The sequence below is a fragment of the Arvicanthis niloticus genome, chromosome 23 (assembly GCF_011762505.2).
Source record: "Arvicanthis niloticus isolate mArvNil1 chromosome 23, mArvNil1.pat.X, whole genome shotgun sequence".
Lineage (NCBI taxonomy): Eukaryota > Metazoa > Chordata > Mammalia > Rodentia > Muridae > Arvicanthis > Arvicanthis niloticus.
Window position 1 is genome coordinate 39,360,450 of NC_133430.1, and position 12,203 is coordinate 39,372,652.

Genomic DNA, 12,203 nt, shown 5'->3' on the forward strand with positions numbered 1-12,203 from the left:
ATGGAGAAATCAAGTGTTTCTGAAAAGTTCCTTGTTTAGTTAGCTAATGCTTGGATAATGGTGTGCCGTCATGTTCTTTTCATCCGCTGAACTTCCAAGAGTGGGCCCCAATGACAACCCTCAGCAAGCCCATCATCCGTGGCTGGCTTTGAAGATGTCTGAGTGGCCTACCTGGAGCCACAGCTGCTGTGCCTTCCTGTTCATTTCCTCCTGTGAGGAGATGGTCACACTCACACAAGCCTCCTCCAGAAAGTCTCAGAGACTGAACCTTCGTCGGAGGGGGAGCTAGGTGTAGTTGTCTACACAGAATTTACCATCCATTCTGAGACTCCTGATCAGCGAGGACTTCATCCTCATGCCTGGCTTGGAAATGTGGAACAGAGGTGGAGGTTCTAAGGTAGGGCATGCTACAGTATGGGGGACAAAGACCTCCGTGTTCTCCAGGACAAGGAACATTACTCAACAAAAGGCTTTCTAAGACAAACAGCTTTGTCCCTCTGCCTGGCACAAACTGAGGCATTGGAAGTCATTGCTTCTAGAAAATGACACACTCTCCTCCTAAGGGTCCCTTTGATTCTGCTTGAGAAGCTACCTGACTCAATTCAGACCCAAGCACATCTGACCTCCCACAACTCAGAGACTGATGCTCAAATAAATGTGTTGAAACAAATGTCTGTGCCAGGCAAAAACAACTTGCTGGGGCAAGCAGAAGTCAATCTTGCATGCTACCTCCCTTCTTTTCCTCCCCACTTGACCTTTAAGGCTCTGGTTTCCAGCAAGGAGTGAATTATTCACATCTGCTCATAGATATCAAATTGGCCCTTTCCAGGCTGCCAGTAGGGCGGGGCAAAAGGTGGCTTTGTTCAGCAACTGTAACTAGGAGGAGCCACAGCCTTCTTCAAACAGTTCCGCAGGTGGGCACCTGGTTTTGCTAAGTCATCCTGGGAAAGGTCCTCAAAGGCCCTTTATGAAATCCTTTCTGCTCTTCCTGGCTCCTCCTTTCTTCCCACCCATTCAACAGACTTAAGGAGGCTCACACAGCAGGGCAGGGCTCACTGCACTTCAGCATGGCTTACATTGCCAAGTCTTTCTACGATCTCAGTGCCATCAGCCTGGATGGGGAGAAGATAGACTTCAACACGTTCCGAGGCAGGGCTGTGCTGATTGAGAATGTGGCGTCACTCTGAGGAACAACTACCCGGGACTACAACCAGCTCAATGAGCTGCAATGTCGCTTTCCCAGGCGCCTGGTGGTTCTCGGCTTCCCTTGCAACCAGTTTGGACATCAGGTGAGGAGTCCCTGGGGTTCTACCAAAGGAGTTGATTGACAAGGCTAGAGAGGGATAAAGAAGGGGTTGAGTGTGTGTCTTGGGATATCTGGACTTGAAGGGCATGCTTCATCGATCTAGGTCTAGGTGATTGTAAAACATCACAGGGAAGTAGTTACGGCCAGAGATTAAATATTGAGGGTGTGACTTTTATTACTCTTTCCAGAATAGTTGCTTCCGGGTCCCTCCATTGTGTCTTTGAGTACTTCATTAATTATTTGTTGAATGAATGAGTAGAGAAAATAGAAGGTTATGAACCACTAAGTTGGCATGGTGGAAGATTCCTGTAATCCTGGGATGACGGTGTGAGGTGGAGGCTGGGGATTGATGTGAGTTTGATGATAACCTGGGCTTACCAGCAAGGTCTCAAAAATCAGCCTGTGAATATAGCCCAGTCAGTAGGTTACTTGCCTGGCCGACATGAAACAGCGGGTTTGACCCCAAGTACTGCATTAGCCAGCTGTGATAGCTTGCTTATAATCCCAGCACTTGGGAGATGGAGACAGGAAGGTCAGAAATTCAAGGTCATCCCCTGACTACAGCAAGTTTGAAGCCAGCCTGGCCTGAAGACTTTGTCTCAAACAAACAATTTCGATTAAGCTGTCAGTTACTTGGGAGTTCTTAGTTCCTGTTGCCTTGGTTCTATGCTTCAATGGCTCTGAGACCATTAAAAGGTGCTTAGTTTTCTGTTTGAGTTTCCGAATGTGTTGGTTTAATATAAGTTGACTTAGCTCATAAGTTTATTGTGAGGCTCGTGGAATAAGGTACACAGAAAGGAAGGAGAAAGATGTGGAAATAGTGTGCGAATATAAACACTTTTATTATTTAAAGGCCTGCTTCTAATCAGCAAATTGGAAAAGGAATATGGAAGAAGGGAAAGGTCTACGCACGCATACATCTCCTCTGGATATCATGTGCACCTTCTGTCAAACAATACAGAGCTTCGGCATGTATGCCTCAAGATATCTTTTAGGGATTCTGTTTCTACTTATGATTTAACTGTATAAGCAATCCAGGTGTCCCTAAGTGGACTCTTTAATTAGAGTGCCCATAGTTCAAATCACAGTGGCAGGAAGGGACACAGAAAGGGTGGCTGAGATATACACAGGAAGGGTGGCTGGGATATACACAGGGAGGATGGCTGGGATATACACAGAGAGGATGGCTGGGATATACACAGGAAGGGTGGCTGGGATATACACAGGGAGGATGGCTGGGATATACACAGGAAGGGTGGCTGGGATATACACAGGAAGGGTGGCTGGGATATACACAGGGAGGATGGCTGGGATATACACAGGGAGGATGGCTGGGATATACACAGGAAGGGTGGCTGGGATATACACAGGAAGGGTGGCTGGGATATACACAGGGAGGATGGCTGGGATATACACAGGAAGGATGGCTGGGATATACACAGGAAGGGTGGCTGGGATATACACAGGGAGGATGGCTGGGATATACACAGAAAGGGTGGCTGGGATATACACAGGGAGGATGGCTGGGATATACACAGGAAGGATGGCTGGGATATACACAGGAAGGGTGGCTGGGATATACACAGGGAGGATGGCTGGGATATACACAGGAAGGGTGGCTGGGATATACACAGGAAGGGTGGCTGGGATATACACAGGAAGGGTGGCTGGGATATACACAGGAAGGGTGGCTGGGATATACACAGGAAGGGTGGCTGGGATATACACAGGAAGGGTGGCTGGGATATACACAGGAAGGGAGGCTGGGATATACACAGGGAGGGTGGCTGGGATATACACAGGGAGGATGGCTGGGATATACACAGGGAGGATGGCTGGGATATACACAGGGAGGATGGCTATGATAACCCAGAGACCCAGCCACCACTAGCTCACAGATCCTTCCCCCTCAAGCCTCTCTTCAGACTGCCCAGGAGAGACAGGAAGGGCTAAACCTCATTGGAGGCATTTCTCAACCCAGGAAGTACCTATGGCCTTACACCCCACTTGTGGCTGGCTAGCTGCTGGAAGGAGTCATAACTCAATATCCATAGAGCAAGAAGAGAGTACAATCAGGGCAGAGGAAAGGAAAAATGGTAGTGTGTGTGTGTGTGTGTGTGTGTGTGTGTGTGTGTGTGTGTACACAAGTAGAAGGGCCTCCTTCCCTTCTCTTCCCTGATCTCAAGGATCCTTAAAGCACCAAACACCATTGGGTTAATTGCCCAGAGTGGATTAGGGTCCAAAGCAACTGTTAAAAACTGTTGAATCTTTAATTACATGTATTTTAATGTGTGTGAGGGTGTGCACACGCCACAGTGCACAGGTAGGGGTTAGAGCACAATTTGTGAGAGTGGACTCTCCTTAAATCACTTGGTTCTCCCTGGCCCCCAAAGTTTTGGATGTAGCCTACCATTCCACCAAAGGCCATGGCTGGTGAGATGATCCAATGGGCAAAGGCACTTGCCACTAGCCTGATGACCTGAATTCAGTCCTCAGAACCCATGTGGTGGAAGGAAAGAAATGAATTCCCCTGACCTCTACATGTGCAATAATGGCACTCAGTATAAAATAAATATAAAAAATAAAAAACCCACAACACGATGGTTGATAGACAGATTAAGGCAGAGCAAATGAAGAAGAAACACACATATGTGCAACACACGCATGCACACACAAAGGAAAGTGTGATCGTGGGAGGGAGTGCTGGGGAAGGAAAGGTTTGCACTGCTGCATCCTTGGTTTCCTCTTCCTGTCTTCATGCTCTTTGTCTTCTCATCCAGGAGAACTGTCAGAATGAGGAGATCCTGAACAGCCTCAAGTATGTCCGCCCTGGGGGTGGCTTCCAGCCCACCTTCAGTCTTACCCAAAAGTGTGACGTCAATGGGCAGAACGAGCATCCGGTCTTTGCCTACCTGAAAGACAAGCTGCCCTACCCTTACGACGACCCATTCTCCCTCATGACGGATCCGAAGCTCATCATATGGAGTCCGGTGCGCCGCTCAGATGTGTCCTGGAACTTTGAGAAGTTCCTCATAGGGCCAGAAGGGGAGCCCTTCCGTCGCTACAGCCGGACCTTCCAAACCATCAACATCGAGCCTGACATCAAGCGACTCCTCAAAGTTGCCATCTAGATGAGGGCTGCTCAGCCTGGGAATCTCCCACTGTTTCCCCAAGTAGTCTTCCTCAGGGCTCAGTCTACTCTCAGGAGACACTGGGAGACTGGCATTCCCTTAATATCGCCCCCTCGCCTTCCCTGCCTCCATTTCCTTTAGCTTCCTTAAGGCTCTTGGGGCTCTAAGTCTGGGGTAGGTTCTGGGCCTTCACAGAATGATGGCACCTTCCTAAACCCTTCTGGGAGGTGACTGAGAAGTTGTGATGGGCCCAGAGCCAGCCTGTTTTAGAGTCCAATAAAGGGTAGGTGTGACAATGGCCTGGGTCTTTTGTGTCTTGCTTTCTAAAATTTTCAAGTATTTCATTCTGTGTATGAGTGTACACATGGGTGGAGGTTGGAGGACAACTTTGGGGAGCTGCTTCCCTCCTTCTACCTTGGTTCCAGGGACTCAGGTCACTGGGCTCGTCTCACGGAGCCATCCTGCTGGCCCTGTTCGTATCTTCTTCCTGGACAGAGCTGGAGGGGTGGTCAGAACTGTGGTGGGATGGAGGGGCTGGGAAAACACTGAAGTTTGGGAGGCTGTGGCTCTGGTCGAGGGGATACTCCAGTTACTATATGGATGAGGTTGTGGTCAGGTCTGCAGTGACAGTTGGAGTCACAGTAAATGTGAATTATTTCGTGGCTCTTTTAGAACCAGGCAAAAAGAGGTTGTGATAAAGTGAAATAAAGAGAAGGAAAAGACGGCAGGGCTCTTTGGCTGAGTTAGGAGGCTGTTAGACTATAGTCTACAGTCAGGAAGACATCACATCATTGTGGGTCCTGGACTAATTAAACGTTCGTTAACTGACAACTTTTACCGACCGCACGGGTGCAGAAAGTGCAGTTACCAGGAAAATAAAACACTTTATCCTTTCCTTGATTACTTTACATTTAAACTTCTAAGATTACAGTGTGTTCACTCACGTGCATGTTCACATACATGTATGTATATGGGCATGTACTGTGGCATGTGGAGGTCAGAGAGCAACTTGCAAAGCCTCCCTCCGCCATGTGTATTCCAGGGATTGAAATCAGGTCGTCAGGCTTATAAATGGACACCCATGTTCTGCCTTTGTTCTTTCCAGCTCACACAGTCACAAACCCAGGCACACGGCAAACGGCTTTGTCAGGATGCCCCGATTCCTCATCCAGTGCACACACATTGAAAAAGTACCAATACCACCAAAGCCAGGGTCTGTCATGCTCTGGAGGATTCCTTTCTGTTAACATTCTTCCCTCTGGGCAATAGATGAACATTTCCATCTTGAAGAACGGCGGTACTGACGATGATGTTTCCCTTTAACTGGCTCCTTATAATCTGTTCCCAAGCACTTGCAGCATTTGAGAAGTGAGTGTGGGACTGAGGTTAGTGATGCCTACTAACTGACCTACTGTCTGGCCTTCAGCTCCAGCCGTCATATCACTGACGGTGCTTCATTTCAAAGGGGTAACCTGAGTGTTACAGTGGAGAGCCCAGGCATCCTTCTGAGGCACCTTCTATTAAGGCTGCCCTCAGCTTGACTCTTGAAAATCCTGCCCGTTTGGATTGCCTATCGTAAAGCCAGCAGCTGGTGAATAGATTCCTTTGCAGAAGGACCATGCACTAATTTTAGAGAGTAATGATAGAGACAAATTTATCTCTGATGAAATGGGATAGGGGATTTGTGCCGGGTGCTACGTTTTGTTTTGTCATCTTGATGGTGCCTGTCATTGTATCTGATAACTGGGACAGTTATCCTGGATGTCCAGCTAGCCTAGATGTTGGCACTATGCCACTGGCAACTTAGGGTGCGACATGCCAGCGCAGTGTGTGGGATTTTTCCATGCGGCTCAAAGGAGAACTAGAATTTCAGTATGATCTTGGGCAGAGTCAAAAAGGGCAAACAATGGTAGAAAGTGGGCTCCTCACTTAGACGGATGCTGTTTGCTTCAGACAGGACCTGCTCAGTTTTTCTCAGAGGCAGAGAGGCAGGAGGACCTTTTATGATGCTATTGTTTATGAGGAAAAAGGGTTGCTTTCCTTCATTCTCCATCTCATTTCCCCACACTCTGTCCTTAGGAGAAGATCAAACTTGCCAGGGACACTGAGGAGCAGGATGAGGTCCCCTTAGGAAGCTCTGGCAGACTGCTGAGATACTGCTGTGGACTTAGGAGTGTTCGGATTGCACCGAGGGCCCTGCACAGACAAGCTTGGGAGGGTTTTAGAGGACCAAGACACACAGACTAAAGTGAGTGGGTATAACTTATAATATTTATTATGTGCCATAACTACATCTCACCTTAAGAAATACTGAGCCAGCTGGGCAGTGGTACACGCCTTTAATCCCAGCACTTGGGAGGCAGAGGCAGGCAGATTTCTGAGTTCGAGGCCAGCCTGGTCTACAGAGTGAGTTCCAGGACAGCCAGGGCTACACAGAGAAACCCTGTCTCGAAAAACCAATAAAAAAAGAAAGAAAGAAAGAAAGAAAGAAAGAAAGAAAGAAAGAAAGAAAGAGAGAGAGAAATACTGAGCCAAATTCTACAACTTTCTTATAAACACCATTAACCACTATAATCCAAGATACCAGTTACTGAAAGACTATATTCATGCACTGCATTGAGTAATTTATATGCATTATTTATACTGACTTCAAGAGAAATTCTCTCTAAAGAGAGAGAAGCTGAGTGTACTAGCTGGACCACAGTCTGTAAGCCATTCTAATAAACTCTGCCCCCTCATGGATCCAGTCTATAAGTTCTGCTCATCTAGAGAACTGCAAAGACCTTTTGAAGCACAGTTACAGTGCCAACTACATGGCAGCAGCCTGGAGTACTGGGCCAGGGATCTTTAGAGAGCAGTATATGCTTGGAATCGGTGTCCAACACATGGTACACTTTCTCCCATAACCACGATCCAGAGGTCCAGGAATCAAGGGGTGGAATAGTGCCTTTCACTATCACTTCCAGTGACCGAGTAGAAACATTTTTGCTTCCTGTTCCAGTGACCTTAAGTTCTATTTGAATAGAAGTTTTCTCCTGCCAGGAGTCACAACAAACATTCCATTGAACTGGAAGTTCAGACTTCCCTGTGGCTACTTGGGGCTATTGATGCCCTTGAGCCAACAGGCTAAAACAGGAATAAGAGTGTTAGGAGGGGTGACTGATCCAACTACCCAGAAGGAAACTGGATTGCTTCTCCACAGTGAAGTAAGAAAGCTTATGTCAGGAGCACAGAAGGTCCTCTAGGGCAGTTATTCTCAGCCTGTGGGTTGCAGCCCCTTTGGAGGGCACTGAACAACACTTTCACAGGGATTGTGTATCAGATATTCTGCATACCAAATAATTACAGTTATAAAGTAGCAGTTAAATAATTTCATGATTGGGGTCAGCACAACATGAGGCACTGTATTAGAGAGTCACAGCATTAGGAAGTTTGAGAACCACTGCTTTAGGGCATCTATAAGTGCTACCATGTCCTGTGATTAAAGTCACTGGGAAAATATAAAAACCTAATCCAGGCAGGATGACAAAGGGCCCACACCCTTGAGGGATGAAGGTATGGGTCAGTCCTCCAGGAAAAGAGCCAAGAGCTGCTGAGTGGAGGAAATACAGAGTGGGTAGGAGAGGAAGGAAGTTATAAAAACCAGCCAAGACCTGCTACTTGACCATTTGCAGAAATGAGGATTGTAATTGACATGAGTGTTTTTGCCATATTTTGCTAAGTCTTCTTTCATACAAATATTTGTGTTTTCTTTATTTATCATGTAATGTAACAGTTAAGAGAGTATCAGTGACTATATTTGAGATACTAAAAGAATGTCCTTCAAGGGACATTGCCCCCTATTCTAAATTTACAATTCATTTTCAGCTTTATGGGGAATAGTTATATCATGTTAGGTATAATTATAATATGGTTAAATATATAATGTGTTTGCAATTGTATTTGGGATGGTTACATCATGTTGAGGCATTATGACCTCACTATTGTTTTTGTTTGGTGATTAATAAGGAGATATGATTGTGTGTCAAATTGGCAAGGGTGGACTTGTGATGGCTATTCTTAGTTGTCAACTTGACGGCATCTGGAATGAACTAAAACCCAAATGGCTGGGCACACCTGTGAGGGATTTTTTTTCCTTAATTAAACTTTTGAAGTAGGAAGACCCACTTCTATCCCAGATCTTTGAGATGGGAAGATACATTTTTAATCTGGGCTACACCTTCTGCTGGTGGCCTATCTAAAGGACATGGAAGAAGGAAGCTTGTTCTTTGCCTGCTCTCCCTAGCAAGTCCATTTCCTCACTGGCATTAGAGCCTACTTCTTGGGGATTGTGGCATATATGATGACCAGTTGAGATATCCAGCCTTGTGGACTGAACAATTACTGGAATTTTCTACCTTCCATTGAATAAGCACTAGATAAATCGTGTACTCTTATTCCCCCCCTTCTCTCTCTCTCTCTCTCTCTCTCTCTCTCTCTCTCTCTCTCTCTCTCTCTCTGTAGATGGTCTGTCTTTAAGTTCTGTTTCTCTAGAGAACCCTGGGTAAGACATCTACCAAGGATAAAAAGGTAGTAAATAGCATGAAATTCTTTAAAAAAAAAAAAAAAGATTTATTATTTATTATGTATGCAGTGTACTGACTGCATGTATGCCTACAGGCCAGAAGAGGGCACCAGATCTCATTATAGATGGTTGTGAACCACCATGTGGTTGCTAGGAATTGAACTCAGGACCTCTGGAGAAGCACACAGTGCTCCTAACCTTTGAGCCATCTCTCCAACCCAGGGTGAGAGTCATATATATGGCAGGAGAGATGGTTAAGAGCACTGACTGTTCTTCTAGACATCTGAATTCAATTCCAAGCAACCACATAGTGGTTCACAACCACTTGTAATGAGATCTGATGCCCTCTTTCTGGTGTGTCTGAAGACAGCTACAGTGTACTCACATATATTAAACTCTTATCAACATGGTTGTCTAAACAAGAACGGAACAAGGACACCACCAATTGACAAGCTAACATGGAAGGAGGAGAGGCCTCAACCATAGGCCAAGAGCTATAAGCAACTAAGGAATGCTGACTGGGAGAAATCATCTTCCCTAGCTATAGAAGACAGCCCAAATTGGTTACCCAGTACCAAGTGGTCAGCCCTGAAATCATATACACACAAGTAACACTATACATATTGAGCAGGTTGTATTTCTATATTTAGGAATATAATAATACACATATATACATGTCTGTATATGTGTGTGTAACAACAAGGGAAAAATGGCATGAATTTAGAAGCAAGGGGAGGGGCAAATATGAGAGATCAAGAGGGAAAATGATGTATTTTAATTACAAACTTTAAGTATATAATTTTATAGTATACATTTATGCATTTTATAATTTATATTTTTATATAACACGAATTATATACAAATAATTATTATTTATATGTAATAAAATTATATATATATAATTATGGAGGCTGGGAGGTTGCCCAAGAGCATTTGTTGTCCTTTCCAGAGGACTCAAGTTTGGTTCCCCATACCCACACTGGGCAGGTAGGTCACAGAGGCTGTAACTCTAGCATGGGCTCTGCCATGCTCCTCTGATCTCTTTGGGTACCCATGTGCATGAGGTACACACACACACACACACACACACACACAAATATAAACATAAAATAAGTATTTACGGTCAGGTATTGTGCACATTCCTTTAATCCTAGCACTTGGGAGGCAGAGGCAGATAGATATCTGAGTTCAAGGACAGGCTGGACTATAGAGCCAGTTCCAGGACAGCCAAGGCTACGCAGAGAAACCCTGTTCTAAAAAAAACCAAAAACAAATAAATAAGTAAACAAATAAATAAACAAACAAATAAAGTTTCCAGACATGGTGGTGCATACCTTTAATATCAGCACTAAGAAGGAGGCATAGGTTGGAGTGTATCTGTGACTGTGAAGCAAGCCTGGTTTATCTAGTAAGTTCCAGACCAGCCAGGGTTACATAATGAGATCCTTCTCAACACACGCGCACACACACACACACACACACACACACACACACACACACACACACACACATGCAAGCACATATCCCACAGTTCAAGTCAGACAGAATGTCATCCCAGAGAAGGGGAGGTTGGCACAAAGTCCATCCCTAGCCAGGAGGCTATTCCAGTTGACAGCTGCTGGGAGAAGAAAAGCCACTGTCTCCAATGGTGTGACACTGACACTGGGGTATTAACCACATTCCAGGGCAGGCCCCATGCCCAGTAGCTGCTCAACACAATCAGACATCACAGGCTTGCTGTAGCTATTGCTGGTTTGGGCTTGGGTTTTTGTCTTTGTTTGCTTTAGAGAGAGAAAGAACATGAAGTTGGGAGTACAGGGAGGTGGATGAGGATCTGGGAGGAGCTTGAGGGGGAAGCATATGTCAGAGGGGCTGGGGGGGAGCATATGTCAGTATAGTATATGAAACTTTCAAAAGGTAAATAAAAACATGAAAAATAAGACAACTATCCACAAAACACATGTAAAAATAAAAGACCATCAGGTAGATTCCCAATTGGTCACCATAGCTGAGTAAAAAGAAAGCTGTCATGACAGCGGACATCCTAACACCCACGGTGACCTCCTTTCATCATTAGTAAAGACTAATGAGTTTGTCTGAATTTCCGTCATTTGAACAGAAAAAGGAGAGATCAGCGGAACTGGATTTAAGACATCTTTATTTCATTAGAGTCCCAGAAGCGTTCCCCAACACAATAGCATATCCCAAAGTACAGCACTAGGTTGGCTGGATAACAGTGAGATAGGAAGGATCTTGTAGTTTGGAATGGTGTAATCTGTATCTAAAGCAGATAGATACTCTTGTAATGCTCTGTGACATGAGGTGTCAGTGGGGCAGACAGAATGGCACTCTTCAGCTTCAGATGACTAGGCCAGAGCCATCAGCAGACTGCAAAAGGGCCCTCTCGGCGGTAATCACTCACTGCTGCTATTTGCAGAAGCGAAGCAGTTCTCAGCCCTTTGGATTCATTGTACCAAATGGTTTCCTCAGCAGGTCAGATAGACATTTATAGCCAAATGGAAAGCATTTTCCAGAATAAACTACCTGACCTAACCTGAATAAGAAGTCTTCGTCTGACATGCCTGGGTTCTGTGTGGGCCATCAGCACACCCTGAACCAACCTCGTCCTAATCTCACCTAAGCTTTCCAGCTTACCACCATCACCCAACACCACTGCTTCGAGGTCCCTGTGGGGGCTGAGGCACTCGGGCTGCCGATAGCAAGCAGGCTCTTCCTGACTCAACTGAACTACAGTAGCAGCACTTCCGGCAGTCTAAGTACGCACTTCCAACCGCTACGTGAGAGCAGCACTCAAACTGCCACAGTAGAAAAGGATTCCTAGGCATCCATGCTGCACAGCTGCTCACTTTCTGCATGCCTTGGTAGGGAACTCTCAGACACAGTGAGGAGGTAGCTTTATTTCTAATACCTGCTCCCTTTAACTCTGGGTGTTAGACTAAGGACTGAAGGCCTATCATTGTATCTAGAACTTTATAGGCTTTCCAAAGTAATTGGCATTCATTAATTCACCTGGGTCTCCTAACAGAACTGCAAAAGGAGTGCAATATCACATTCTGTCAGCCCAGTCTTACAGAAACAGGATACTGAAGTCCAGAGTACAGCTCTGCTCAGTGGCTGTCTGACTGCCAAGGACAGTGCGACCTAAATGCCAGGGCTATGACCTCCAGGCAAGTGCTCTCTC

The 12,203-nt window shown here is 45.7% G+C and overlaps 2 protein-coding genes across 3 annotated transcripts in view; one reads left to right on the top strand and one right to left on the bottom strand.

The window, feature by feature from the left end:
- Positions 1-897: 897 nt before the first annotated feature.
- Positions 898-4,735, top strand: Gpx2 (glutathione peroxidase 2). Its single transcript, XM_076921933.1, has 2 exons — positions 898-1,289; positions 4,087-4,735. The coding sequence occupies exons 1-2, from the start codon at positions 1,068-1,070 to the stop codon at positions 4,435-4,437; spliced, it is 573 nt and encodes a 190-aa protein (XP_076778048.1). The 5' UTR covers positions 898-1,067; the 3' UTR covers positions 4,438-4,735.
- Positions 4,736-11,142: 6,407 nt separating this feature from the next.
- Positions 11,143-12,203, bottom strand: part of Churc1 (churchill domain containing 1) — a 19,655-nt gene continuing 18,594 nt past the window's right edge. For both annotated transcript variants that reach the window (XM_076921938.1, XM_076921937.1), the window contains one exon: positions 11,143-12,203. This exon is cut by the window's right edge and continues 1,422 nt beyond it. The gene's annotated coding sequence lies outside the window, so the exon portion shown is untranslated.